The sequence below is a fragment of the Aegilops tauschii genome, chromosome 2 (genome assembly GCF_002575655.3).
Source record: "Aegilops tauschii subsp. strangulata cultivar AL8/78 chromosome 2, Aet v6.0, whole genome shotgun sequence".
Classification (NCBI taxonomy): domain Eukaryota; kingdom Viridiplantae; phylum Streptophyta; class Magnoliopsida; order Poales; family Poaceae; genus Aegilops; species Aegilops tauschii.
This window is the reverse complement of record NC_053036.3, coordinates 26,839,622-26,852,359: the sequence shown is the minus strand read 5'-3', so window position 1 is coordinate 26,852,359 and position 12,738 is coordinate 26,839,622. Positions and strand designations below refer to the sequence as shown.

At 42.9% G+C, this 12,738-nt stretch overlaps 1 protein-coding gene across 1 annotated transcript; it reads right to left on the bottom strand.

The window, feature by feature from the left end:
* Nucleotides 1–8,330: 8,330 nt before the first annotated feature.
* Nucleotides 8,331–10,763, bottom strand: LOC109758355 (UDP-glucosyltransferase UGT13248-like). The gene is made up of 3 exons (XM_020317206.4): nucleotides 10,066–10,763; nucleotides 8,995–9,379; nucleotides 8,331–8,878 (listed from the first exon to the last, which is right to left on the bottom strand). The coding sequence occupies exons 1-3, from the start codon at nucleotides 10,753–10,755 to the stop codon at nucleotides 8,541–8,543; spliced, it is 1,413 nt and encodes a 470-aa protein (XP_020172795.1). The 5' UTR covers nucleotides 10,756–10,763; the 3' UTR covers nucleotides 8,331–8,540.
* Between the last annotated feature and the right edge of the window lie 1,975 nt (nucleotides 10,764–12,738).

The window sequence follows — 12,738 nt, the reverse complement described above, 5'->3', positions numbered from 1 at the left end:
AGTGCTCTGCTCGCGGGCGAGGGGTATATATAGGCACCTCATTGGTCCCGGTTCGTGGAATGAACCGGGAGTAAAGGGGGCGCATTGGTCCCGGTTCGTGGCACCAACCGGGACTAAAGGGGGGGCATTGGTCCCGGTTGGTGCCACGAACCGGTACACATGCCCCCCTTTAGTCCCGGTTGGTGGCACCAACCGGGACCAAAGGCCTTGTGCTGCCCCGCGTCAAAAGTTTAGTCCCACCTCGCTAGTTGAGAGAGCTCGAGAGTGGTTTATAAGCGCTGCTGCGCCCACCCTCTCGAGCTCCTCTCAACTGCAGGCTTTCGGGCCTCACCGTTCTCTTTGCCTGTGGGGCCTACTGGGCCTTCTGCGGGCCTGAATCCTGGCCCATGGATGGGTTTCAAGTCGTATTCAGGCCGTGGTGGCCCAGTAGGTGGCATAATTTTTTTCCCTGTTTTTTGTTTTCTCTTTTGCTTTATTTATTTTGTTTTGTTTCTACTTACAACAAAAAACTTATTTATTTTATTCCATTTTGTTTCTAATTACTTATGTATTTTACTTTATTTATTTTATTTTTATTTATTTTACTGCTGCTATTTTTATTTATTTTACAGCTGCTATTTTTATTTATTTTATTAAGGTTTATTTATTTTATTTACTATAGTTTATTTTATTTTATTTTATTAAGGTTTATTTATTTTTATTTATTTTATTAAGGTTTATTTATTTTATTTACTATAAAAATGAACATAGATGCGCCTATAGAGAAAATTCAACCTAAATTCATAATAAATTTCTATGAAATTCAAAGAAATTTACTCTGAATTTAGGTCAAATTCCCTGTATAAGGGCATCTATTTTCACTTTGAGAGGAGCTCAACAAGGCAGAGAGGGACGGGCTTATAAACCGGTGTGAGCGCCCTTCGGTTGGCAAGGTGGGACTAAACTCTGACCGCAACTAGGACCAACCCTTTAGTCCCGGTTTGTGGTATGAACCGGGACTAAAGGGTGAGCCTCTGGTCCCGGTTCAAGCCACCAACCGGGACCAATGGTGGTGGGCCAGGAGCGAGGCCCATTGGTCCCGGTTTGTCCCACCAACCGGGACCAAAGGGGCCGGACGAACCGGGACCAATGCCCCCACGAGGCCCGGTAGGCCCCTGGCCGCACGAACCGGGACCAATGCTCACATTAGTCTCGGTTCGTGACTGAACTGGGACTAATGTGAATATTGCCCTGTGACCAAAGCCCAGTTTTCTACTAGTGTATGAAGAACTAGAATTGAAGTACTGAAATTTAGGTATATTTTAAGATATTTTTGTTTAACTAAAATTATAATTCAACGTAATTTTTAAATATTTTTATCACATTTTTATTGTAATTAATGGTATTTAATGAGGAGAAATGACAAGAATAGATGTTAAATAAAATTTACTAAACAATACCTGAAATAGTAGTTACTTTTAATTTCACAATTTAATTTTCTTATAAGATTGCAAAATCTAATACCGTAATCTAAAATATAGTCTAGAATATCAGGAAAATGAAAAACATATTTTTCCAATTCAGGTGACTAGGATGTATATGAAATCTTAACCATACTCTAATACACAATTTAATTTTCTTTTATGAGTTTTACGCTCAGCTGTCACATGAGCCTAACATGTGGGACCATTTTGTTGGGAGAGGCTCTTTTGTCAAATGAGATAAAATGTGAAACAGACTTTTTAAATCAGATAACTTGAGAGACATTTTCTAAATTTTGGCAGTTACCGTCACCCGAGCAAAAGTATGTGTGTAAAAAAGAGGATTTTTTGTCAAATTTTGAATACTCCCGCTCCAAGTTTTTTTTTGCGATGAACTCTTGTTCGAAGTACTGTAGCATCATGCCATCCTTTGTTGTCTAAAGCTTACACCTAGCATAAAGCCAAATAGTTCTAATTCCTAATGAGTATAGTCAATTCATCGGTAACTCGGTTTATAATCGGATTTGTGTAAAGGCTTCTAATACAAGAAAATTAAAGTGTCATTCTAAACCTCTTGATGAATGCCTTGACATTGAAGTATAAAGTGAAGAGGGAGAATGATTCTCTGCCAACGTGCATACAGAATCTGCGATGAATCACAATATGACAAATTTATCTCGATAAACACTTGGTTGCAAATTCAGCAATATTCTTATCCGAACTCCCTCCTTCGTGCATTGCCTCCTTTGCCATCTTCATCCACTTTTTCGCATTTTTGAGGTACTCATCCTTTCCCTTGCCATCCATCACCTCCTAGATGCACCTCTCCACCTCTTCCTCCTCACACGGCCTTTCACGTCTGCCCGCATCTGCACGCCGATCCCCCATGCACTCTCCACGTACTTTTGCCGGGGTTGGCTGATCAGCCGACCGTGGCATTGCCACCATTGGCATACAAGCAATAATTGCTTCTGTCCTTGAGTTCCATCCGCAGTGTGTCAAGAAAAAACCTGCAAGTTCAAAGGTAAATTAATACCTCAAAACTTGATATTTATTAATAAAAAATAAATTCCCCATTTTAACCCGCAATCAATCGCCAATCAAATATTCCATTCAAAAATGTCAATCAACTATCTCTCCGCTAATTCCATTGTTATGATGCGTATACAGTATCCCCAGCCGATCCACTGCCATAATCGCCTTCCCTTTTCTTTTATTTCAATGTTATAGCATTCCAAAACATTGATCTCGATGATAGTCTATATGTGATTGATCTAGAGATAAGAAAAACTACCTTCAAAAGATCATGCACAACATTGTGTAAGCGTGGACATCCTCCAAAATCGCAAGGGTGGGACGAGGCGTGGATGAAATCCACATGCCAACCGCCCCTTCTGAGCTGCCTCACACCACCATCTGGAAACTAAGACGTTGGGGAACGCGGTATTTCAATTTTTTTACCTACGATCACGTAAGATCTATCTAGGAGATGCATAGCAACAAGCAGGGAGAGTGTGTCCACGTACCCTCGTAGACCAAAAGCGGAAGCGTTTAGTAACACGGTTGATGTAGTCGAACGTCTTCGTGATCCAACCGATCCAAGTACCGAACGTACGGCACCTCCGCGTTCAGCACACGTTCAGCTCGATGACGTCCCTCGATCTCTTGATCCAGTTGAGGATGAGGGAGAGTTCCGTCAGCACGACGGCGTGGCGACGGTGATGATGAAGTTACCGGCGCAGGGCTTTGCCTAAGCACTACGACGATATGACCGAGGTGTGTAACTGTGGAGGGGGGCACCGCACATGGTTAAGAGAAACTTGTGTGTTCTATGGTGCCCCCTGCCCCCGTATATAAAGGAGGGGAGGGGGAGGCCGGCCGGCCCTATAGGGCGCGCCAGGAGGAGGGAATTCTATGGGGGAAGAAGGAAGGGAGAGGGGGAACGGAAGGAAAGGGGGGCGCCGCCCCCTTCCCCAAGTCCAATTCGGACCCAGGGGGGCACGGCCAGCCCCTTGTGGCCCTTCCTCTCTCCCCACTAAGTCCCATCAAGGCCCATTAGTTCCCCCGGGGGGTTCTGATAACCCTCTGGCACTCCGATAATTATCCGGTACCTCTCGGAACTCATCCGGTGTCCGAACAATATATCAATCTTTATGTCTCGACCATTTCGAGACTCCTCATCATATCCGTGGTCTCATCCGGGACTCCAAACAATCTTCGGTCATCAAATCACATAACTCATAATACAAATCGTCATCGAACGTTAAGCGTGCGAACCCTACGGGTTCGAGGACTATGTAGATATGACTGAGACACATCGCCGGTCAATAACCAATAGCGGAACCTGTATGCTCATATTGGCTCCTACATATTCTACGAAGATCTTTATCGGTCAAACCGCATAACAACATACATTGTTCCCTTTGTCATCGGTATGTTACTTGCCCGAGATTCGATCGTCGGTATCATCATACCTAGTTCAATCTCGTTACCGGCAAGTCTCTTTACTCGTTCCGTAATTCGTCATCCCGCAACTAACTCATTAGTCACATTGCTTGCAAGGTTTATAGTGATGATCATTATCGAGAGGGCCCAGAGATACCTCTCCGATACACGGAGTGACAAATCCTAATCTCGATCTATGCCAACTCAATAAACACTATCGGAGACACCTGTAGAGCATCTTTCTAATCACCCAGTTATGTTGTGACGTTTGATAGCACACAAGGTGTTCCTCCGGTATTCGGGAGTTGCATAATCTCATAGTCAGAGGAACATGTATAAGTCATGATGAAAGCAATAGCAATGAAACTAAACGATCATTTATGTTAAGCTAACGGATGGGTCTTGTCCATCACATCATTCACTAATGATGTGATCCTGTTCATCAAATGACAACACATGTCTATGGTCAGGATACTTAACCATCTTTGATTAACGAGCTAGTCAAGTAGAGGCATACTAGGGACACTCTGTTTGTCTATGTATTCACACATGTACTAAGTTTCCGGTTAATACAATTCTAGCATGAATAATAAACATTTATCATGATATAAGGAAATATAAATAATAACTTTATTATTGCCTCTAGGGCATATTTCCTTCATAAGAGGCCTCTGGGTCGCCCCACGAGTTCGCTGTCTCGATCTGCTCTGACCGGAGGTAACGCCCGATTTTCCCCCGGGGGGGGGGGGGGGGAGCATGTTCGAGGAGATGGGATAGTTGTCATTCCGGACGTCGCCGCTCTCCATGATTCTGAATCCGGTGGGGAATGAGAGAGGATGAGTGAGGAAAGGAGGGGTAGGCCGCCATTGTCGATCTTGGATGGACAGGAGTAGTTGCTTGCTGATGCGCTCTGGGTCAAGGTTGCAGCTCTGGGTCACGGCTACAGCTTCAGCTGTTGCCAACGCCAAGCCGCTCTACCATTGACGACGAGATGGAGTGAGCTAGCCGTGGAGTCAAGAGCTAGAGGTTGCGGAGATGAGAGATGTAGATTTTAGAAGTATAGAGCAAGAGTGAGATGCAACGCTATTGTATTGACTGAGCTCTGGGCTCTTTATACACGAACAAAAACTTGCATTTCATGCAAGAGCGCGGTAGCTAACAAGCCCTCTAAAGCCCCACGAAAAAACCCCTCTAAAGAGAACCTAATAGCCCTACCTAATTATAGGTGAAAGCATGGATTTTAATAGTGAAATTAATGAAGGTGGTATTTCTTGTCTATTATATTGTTGTGATTACCAAAATGTTATTTTTTTTGTGGTTGAGTAACACAAATAGTGGCATTGTACTACGTAATACACATTGTCTTTGATGATTGGTAAAAACCAGTTTGTTTGTAAACCACACGTTGAATACGTCTTCTATTGGCATTCCACTACATGCATTTTTCATTGTTTATGATAAGAATTTAATATATGTTGTCTCTAACGGTTGGTAAGAATCAGTGTAAACAAGGCATACAATACGTCAACTATCGCAATACACGAGGGCCATTTTTGAAATTTCAAAAGATTTGAAAAAACAAGATCACTATGGTAAGGTGAGCAACATACTTTTGAAATGACGATAATGCTAGAGCAAGAGCACCCGAAGAGAACGCCTACTAATCAAATAGTAATAAATAAGAATTAAGCGAATATTCAACTTGCTAATCGACAAAGAGAAGATCAGAATAATATTGTTAGTCATTAAAAACCATAATATGCGGAGGTACCAGATTTTGAAAAGGGTGATCAAACACACCGGTGAGAGTGAAGGTTAGAGGGAGGGAGGGGTGGAAAGAAAGATGCCGCTTTACATCCCTGGAACGACAGCGCGATTAAGGAGACACAACAATTGTTGAGAAGGAAAGGAATGGAAAAGAGCCTCAATTCATTGCACATGGATGAAAACATGCCATCATGTACGACACACATTTCCAAATTATATAATAAATGTATTGTTTATTATTTTGTTGCAACGCACGGACATTGTGCTAGTAGGAGTAATTGCATATATGTATCTAAAGCATTGTCCATGAGATAGAGAATAATCGGCTTGCTTTAACATGGGCAATTGCTTTTCCATGTGGAACACTAAGAACATACCATATACACATAGTATATAGGTACCTGTTAGTAATAGTTGTAGTCCGCATATAAATTTACAGAAAACGTCACATCGACACATAATGTGTAAACCATTTTCCTGCTGGCTATTGAGATTTGAAAATTTCAGCATCCTTCAAAACGGTGAGAAGATAGCACTCCAATTACATACGGAAAATGTCGCCTCCTCAAAACTTATATATGTGCACGGAATCATTACCTACTTTCTTATTCTGAAATAAAGATTGCATGTTGAAACTTTAAATTGACGAATACTTGGCAACGAAATCAACAATAATTGCTTCTGTCGTTGAGTTCCATCCGCAGTGTGTCAAGAAACAACCTGCAAGTTCAAAGGTAAATTAATACCTCAAAAACTGATATTTATTAATAAAAATAAATTCCCCATTTTAACATGCAATCAATCTCCAATCAAATATTTCATCAAAAAAATGTCAATCAAATATCTCTCCGCTAATTCCGTTGTTACGATGCGTACACAGTATCCCCAGCCGATCCACTGCCATAATCGCCTTTCCTTTTCTTTTATTTCCATGTTATAGCATTCCAAAACATTGATCTCGACGATATTCTATTTGTGATTGATCTAGAGATAAGAAAAATTACCTTCATTCAAAAGATCCTGCACAACATTTTCTAAGCGTGGACATCCTCCAAAATCGCGAGGGTGGGACGACGGTTGATGAAATCCACATGCCAACCGCCCCTTCCGAGCCGCCTCACACCACCATCTAGAGACCAAGAGGCCTCCGGGTCGCCCCACGAGTTTGCCGTCTCGATTTACTCCGACTGGAGGTAATGCCCGACTTTCCCCAGAGAGGGGGGGCATGTTCGAGGAGATGGGATAGTTGTCAATCCGAATGTCGCCGTGCTCCATGATTCTGAATCCTGTGGGGAATGAGAGAGGATGAGTGAGGAGAGGAGCGGTAAGCCGCCACTGTCGCTCTTGGATGGACAGGAGCAGCTGCTTGCTGATGCGCTCTGCGTCAAGGCTGCAGCTCCGGGTCATGGCTGCAGCTTCAGCTGTTGCCAACGCCAAGCCGCTCTACCATTGACGACGAGATGGAGTGAGCTAGCCATGGATGAGAGAGCTAGAGGTTGCGAAGATGAGAGATGTAGATTGTAGAGGTATAGAGCAAGAGTGAGATGGAACCCTATTGTATTGACTGAGATCTGGGCTCTTTATACATGTACAAAAACATGCATTTCATGCAAGAGTGTGGAAGCTAACAAGCCCCGCAAAAATAAAACCCTCTAAAGAGAAGCTAACAGCCCTAGCCTAATTATATGCCAAAGCATGAATTTTAACCATGAAATTAATGAAGGTAGCATTTCTTTTCTATTATATTGCCGTGATTACCAAAATGTTATCTTTTTTGTGGTTGAGTAACACAAGCAGTGACATTGTACTACGTAATACACATTGTCTCTGATGATCGGTAAAAACCAGTTTATTTGTAAACTAGACGTAGAATACGTCATCTATTGGCAGTCCACTACATGCATGTTTCATTATTTGTAATAAGAAATTTAATGCATGTTGTCTCTAACGGTTGGTAAGAACCAGTTCTTGTAAACAAGGCATATAATTCATCAACTATGGCAGTACATGAGGGCCATTTTAGAAATTTGCGAAAGGTTTGAAAAAACAAGATAACTACGGTAAGGTGAGCAACATACTTTTGAACTGACGATAATGCTAGAGCAAGAGCGCCCGAAGAGAACGGCTACTAATCAAATAGTAATAAATAAGAATTAAGCGAATATTCAACTAGCTAATCGACAAAGAGTAGATCAAAATAATATTTTTAGTCGTTAAAAACCATAATATGCAGAGGTACCAGATTTTGAAAAGATGGATCAAACACACCGGTGAGAGTGAAGGTTGGAGGGAGGAAGGGGTGGAAAGAAAGATGTCGCTTTACATCCCTGGAACGATAGCGCGATTAAGGAGACACAACGATTGTTGAGAAGGAAAGGAATGGAAAAGAGCCTCAATTCATTGCTATATGGATGAAAACATGCCATCATGTGACACACATTTCCAAATTACATAATGAATGTATTTTTTATTATTTCATGGGAACGCACCGACATTGTGCTAGTAGGACTAATTGCATATGTATCTAAAGCATTGTCCATGAAATAGAGAATAATCGGCTTACTTTAACATGGGCAATTGCTTTTCCATGTGGAACACTAAGAACATACCATCTACATAGTATAGAGTTACCTGTTAGTAATAGTTGTAGTCCACATATAAATTTATAGAAAACGTTACATTGACACATAATGTGTAAACCATTTTCCTGCTGGCTATTGATATATGAAAATTTCAGTATCCTTCAAAATGGTGAGAAGATAGCACTACAATTACATATGGAAAATGTCGCCTCCTCTAAACTTATATATATGCATGGAATCATTGCATGCTTGCTTACTCTGAAATAAAGATTGCGTCGTTGAAACTTTAAATTGACGAATACTTGGCAACGAATTCAATAATATGCTTGTCTGAGGTTCCTCCTTCCCGCATTGCCTTCTTAGCCTTTTTCATCCACTTCGTAGCATTCCTTTGGTACTCATCCTTCTTCTCCCCATCCATTACCTCTCTAACACACCTCTCGACCTCTGCACTCCTTAGTGCTCCAGTTTCACTCTTCCGCAATCTCACACCCATACCCCACATGCTCTCCACATACTTTGCGATAGTGGGTTGGTCCGCCCAGTGCGGAATTCCCACAAGAGGTACACCGCAAACAACTGCCTCTAGTGTCGAGTTCCATCCACAATGGGTAACAAAACAACCTACACATATATTTATGAAAAAAGATTAGAATGTTATTTTTATTTTCTCATTTTAGCAAACCTTTTAATTCAATTTCATATGAAGAGGAAAAGAAATTTGGTTTATGGCATGATACCAATGGCCTTGTGTGCTAGAACCTCAAGCTGGGGGCACCAAGAGACAATTAATCCATTTTTCTCACACTTCACCTTGAGTTGCTCAGATAACTTGTGTGCCTCGTCGGATCTAACAACCCAGAGGAAAGGTTTGCTAGAATTGCATAGACCATTGCCAAGCTCCTCCAACTGAGTCGCGTCATAGTTTGCGTAACTCCCATTTGATACAAGCACAACAGAGGAGATGCTATGCTTTTCAAGCCAATCTATGCACGCCGCGTCATCAACAAAAATGTTGAAACCATAAGACTTGTTGGATGGCAGGCGATCATCGCCGAGATAAAATGATGGCAAGGTGGGACCTATAGTCTTTGCTCTCCATGTTAACTTCATGTAATCCACCTCCTGCTCGATTTCCATAGTGTCGACGATCAAAATTACTTCAAAAACCACTCCCTTCGCTCGGGTCGCAAGTCACACACATATTGTAAGACTAATTTTCACCATCAGTTTAAGCAACAAATATGATTTATTTATTTTTGCAGGTATCCAAATATGATTCATGTGACATAAAGAAAAAACATACCATTAGATCCACATTCTGAAAAAGTTTCCAACAATGCAGTCGTGTATATAGTATTAGTTTTAGTGATTGTGAAAGTAGATATTGAATATGTGCATGTCATATAAACTCAATCTGATTGGAGAAAGTAATTAACTTTCTTTGTAGTGATTTTGCTACCGCAATGTCTAAAAATTGGTCTGTCTAGGGCACATCTAGATGTGCAATAGTCATTGCATATCTAAGTGACTCAATCAAACTAGGAATAAAAATGAAACAGAGAATAGAAAATGTCTGCACGAATCTGTGTGTAAAATCAATGATATAGGACTTAATACTTAGGGCACATCTAGATGTGCTTTAACAAAATTGTCTAAAATTATGTAAACATTAATTATTGCAGACCTCGCTTGTGGTTTTATCAGAATATCTATCAAGAAAACCAGTTTAACAGACCAAAACCACCCCTAATTGAGGGGATCAAACGGTTTGAGTGGCAGGAGCACGCAAGTATGAATGTACGACTCACCTTCGGCTCGATGTCGCTGAAAGAGTTGACGAGCACGTCGTCGGCGTCCTCCAGCCCGTCGAACTGCTCAATCGACGTCTTAAGGAACACTGCCAACCACTCCGGTGCCGCCACAAACGGCGGCACGTCTTCCGGCCCCAGCTCCAAGCCCAGCGCTCCGTGCACCAGCAGCTCACGCCCGTCCGTCACCGGCAGCGCCAGCCGCCCCGCCCACACCTCCCCGTAGACGACGTTCACCGCGCACGGCTGCGTGAACAACGCCGCGGTGGGCACGCCGGCGGCCCGCGCCACACGCCCCGCCCACGGCAGGTGGGAGTCGTACACCAGCACGCGCACCGCGGCCGCCTCCTCCGACAGCAGGAGCTCGCGCAGCGTCTCGGACCCCACGGCCTCCAGCCGGGAGAAGTACTCGGCGGGGTCCGGGCACGAGGCGAAGCCGCCGGCGTCGAATCCGTCCGAGATGGCGGCCACGTGGAAGGGCGCGCCGGGGGGCGGGGTGACGGAGAGCACGTGGCGGGTGGTGACGAACGTGGGGCGGAGGCCGTGGTGAGCCAGACGGCGGCCCAGCTCCAGCATCGGGTTCGTGTGGCCCAGCGCCCCCGGGAACGGCAGGAGGAGGACGGTCGCACCCTCGTTGCCGCCTCCATGGCCGACGCACGAGCTGGCGGTGGCCGCCGGCCTGCTCTCCATGGTTAAGCTTCGTGGGGTCTCTTGGATGCTGCTTTCTTTCGGTGGATTTTATAGGCATGGAAGCAGAGTGACGCGCAAGATTTGTTGCTACGCTTCTGTCCGGTGGCGATGGAAATAACGAGGAAGTTGTTCCCGCCCAGCTCCACGGCAAAAGACGGAGTCAATCACTCGGAAACACTTGAGCAGAGCGACAACGGGGCATTGTTGTTGGAGAATCTTATCGTAGTACATGTGATGTCATGAGATGGTTAGTGCTGACGCAGTTGTTGATCACCGTTTTCATCGTTTGTTTTTATCTTTTTTACTTCACCATGGCATAGCTACGATCTTATTTGACTTTGCTAGTTGCTAGTGTGGTTTTCTGCGTGTGTGAATTGGTGTTGATCGTGTGCATCTTATCTATGCAGAGGCTAGTTGTGTGCTCTTTATGTTTGTATCCCTTCAATGTTACATTTTAAACAAAAACCCACCCTTTGTCAGGAAAAAAAAAATCCTATCTTCCCATGAAAGGAACAAGGAATAATTGATCATGTCCTCCAAAAAATGCAGGGAGATATGGACACATTTGTAGTTTATCTGTTACAATTTGTTCCCCGTTGTGTACTATAATAAGGTTTGTCCGGCTCCGACGAGGTAGCGGCAATGATGATTGTGCGTGTTTGGTTCGCTCCAGTGTCTGTAGTTGTCGCTAGGTGTTTACGGACCTAGATCTACCTTGACAGTTGATGAATAAATCAGATTCCCACAAAAAAAAAAAACATCCTCGTCACCTCAACTTGCACAATATACTTGTCTAGAAAATGTGCAATACGATCTAGCAAAATTTACCGTAATTCTCAGGCCATTCAATTGTTAATCACAGTTTGTTCTCTGCAGACAATTTATTCCATATTTTTACCCTATTTAACATTGAAGTTTGATTCTGACAAACATATTCCACGGTTAGACCCATGTGACGATCAAGTCAAACGCTTCATCGCCACTCCCAAAATATTAGTAAAAATTAACTACCGCAAATGATCTTCAAAAATCTTAAGTAATTATTTCTACCCGGTTTACCTCCAAATTAGATTGTACAAAAGATTAGGTTGTCTTATAAATTTCTTTGTTTGCGAATATAAATTTCTCCATCTTTCGAAATAGAAAACTGACTATAGCTTGAGAGACAAATATCTTCTCTCCTCCAAGTAATATTTTTTGTGAGCAACCGGCGGGAGTGCCGCCTTCTTTCATCCCCATATCCCTGTCATCTCTGCCAGACTAGATCCCATTCCAACAAAATATCAACAAGAGAAACATAACAAAGGAGAGAAAGAAAAAAATAACTGCGGCTGGAGAGGGAAGTCTTGGAATGTGGAATCTACATGAGCACCTTCCATGTGGCTGTCAACTAAGCGTGAAAGTGACTTGATAGGTGATAGCCATGCTCGTAGAAGCCTCCCATAACAGAACAAAAAAAAACCTATCTTGGTTGCGCGCCACTCTGCTAGAATCCTGCAGCTAGCTAAACTGCTGGAAGTCCAAGCAAAAAGAGGTACCCTTTCTAGCGCTTATTTATTTGCCCATACTTCCATCGTAGAGTCACTCCCTCGACTGAAACATCCAAAGCAGAGCAAAACATAGTTTCTTGCCAAGGACATGGCAGATTTTGCAGCCAAGTATTTTTCAAATTAACACCATTTTTTATTAGAGAGATAATCCTAATTTACTAAGCATATACTGAACGTTTGAGTTTCTTTTGTTTTAAAACTGAGCGGTTGCTAATAACTGCTAGTTGTTGGAGTTATGGAAGGAGGAAAATATGATCGTATGATTCAGTAACAATATGTTTGCAAGAACTGCCATAGTCTAAGATACTTAGGTGAGATCCAGATTTGCGAGGCTTGAATTTTGATAGACGATTCATGCAGGTTATTCATCCGTATACACCACAAAAGCGTCAAAGGTTTGTGCTGCTTACCACATTGTCTTTGGTCTTAGACG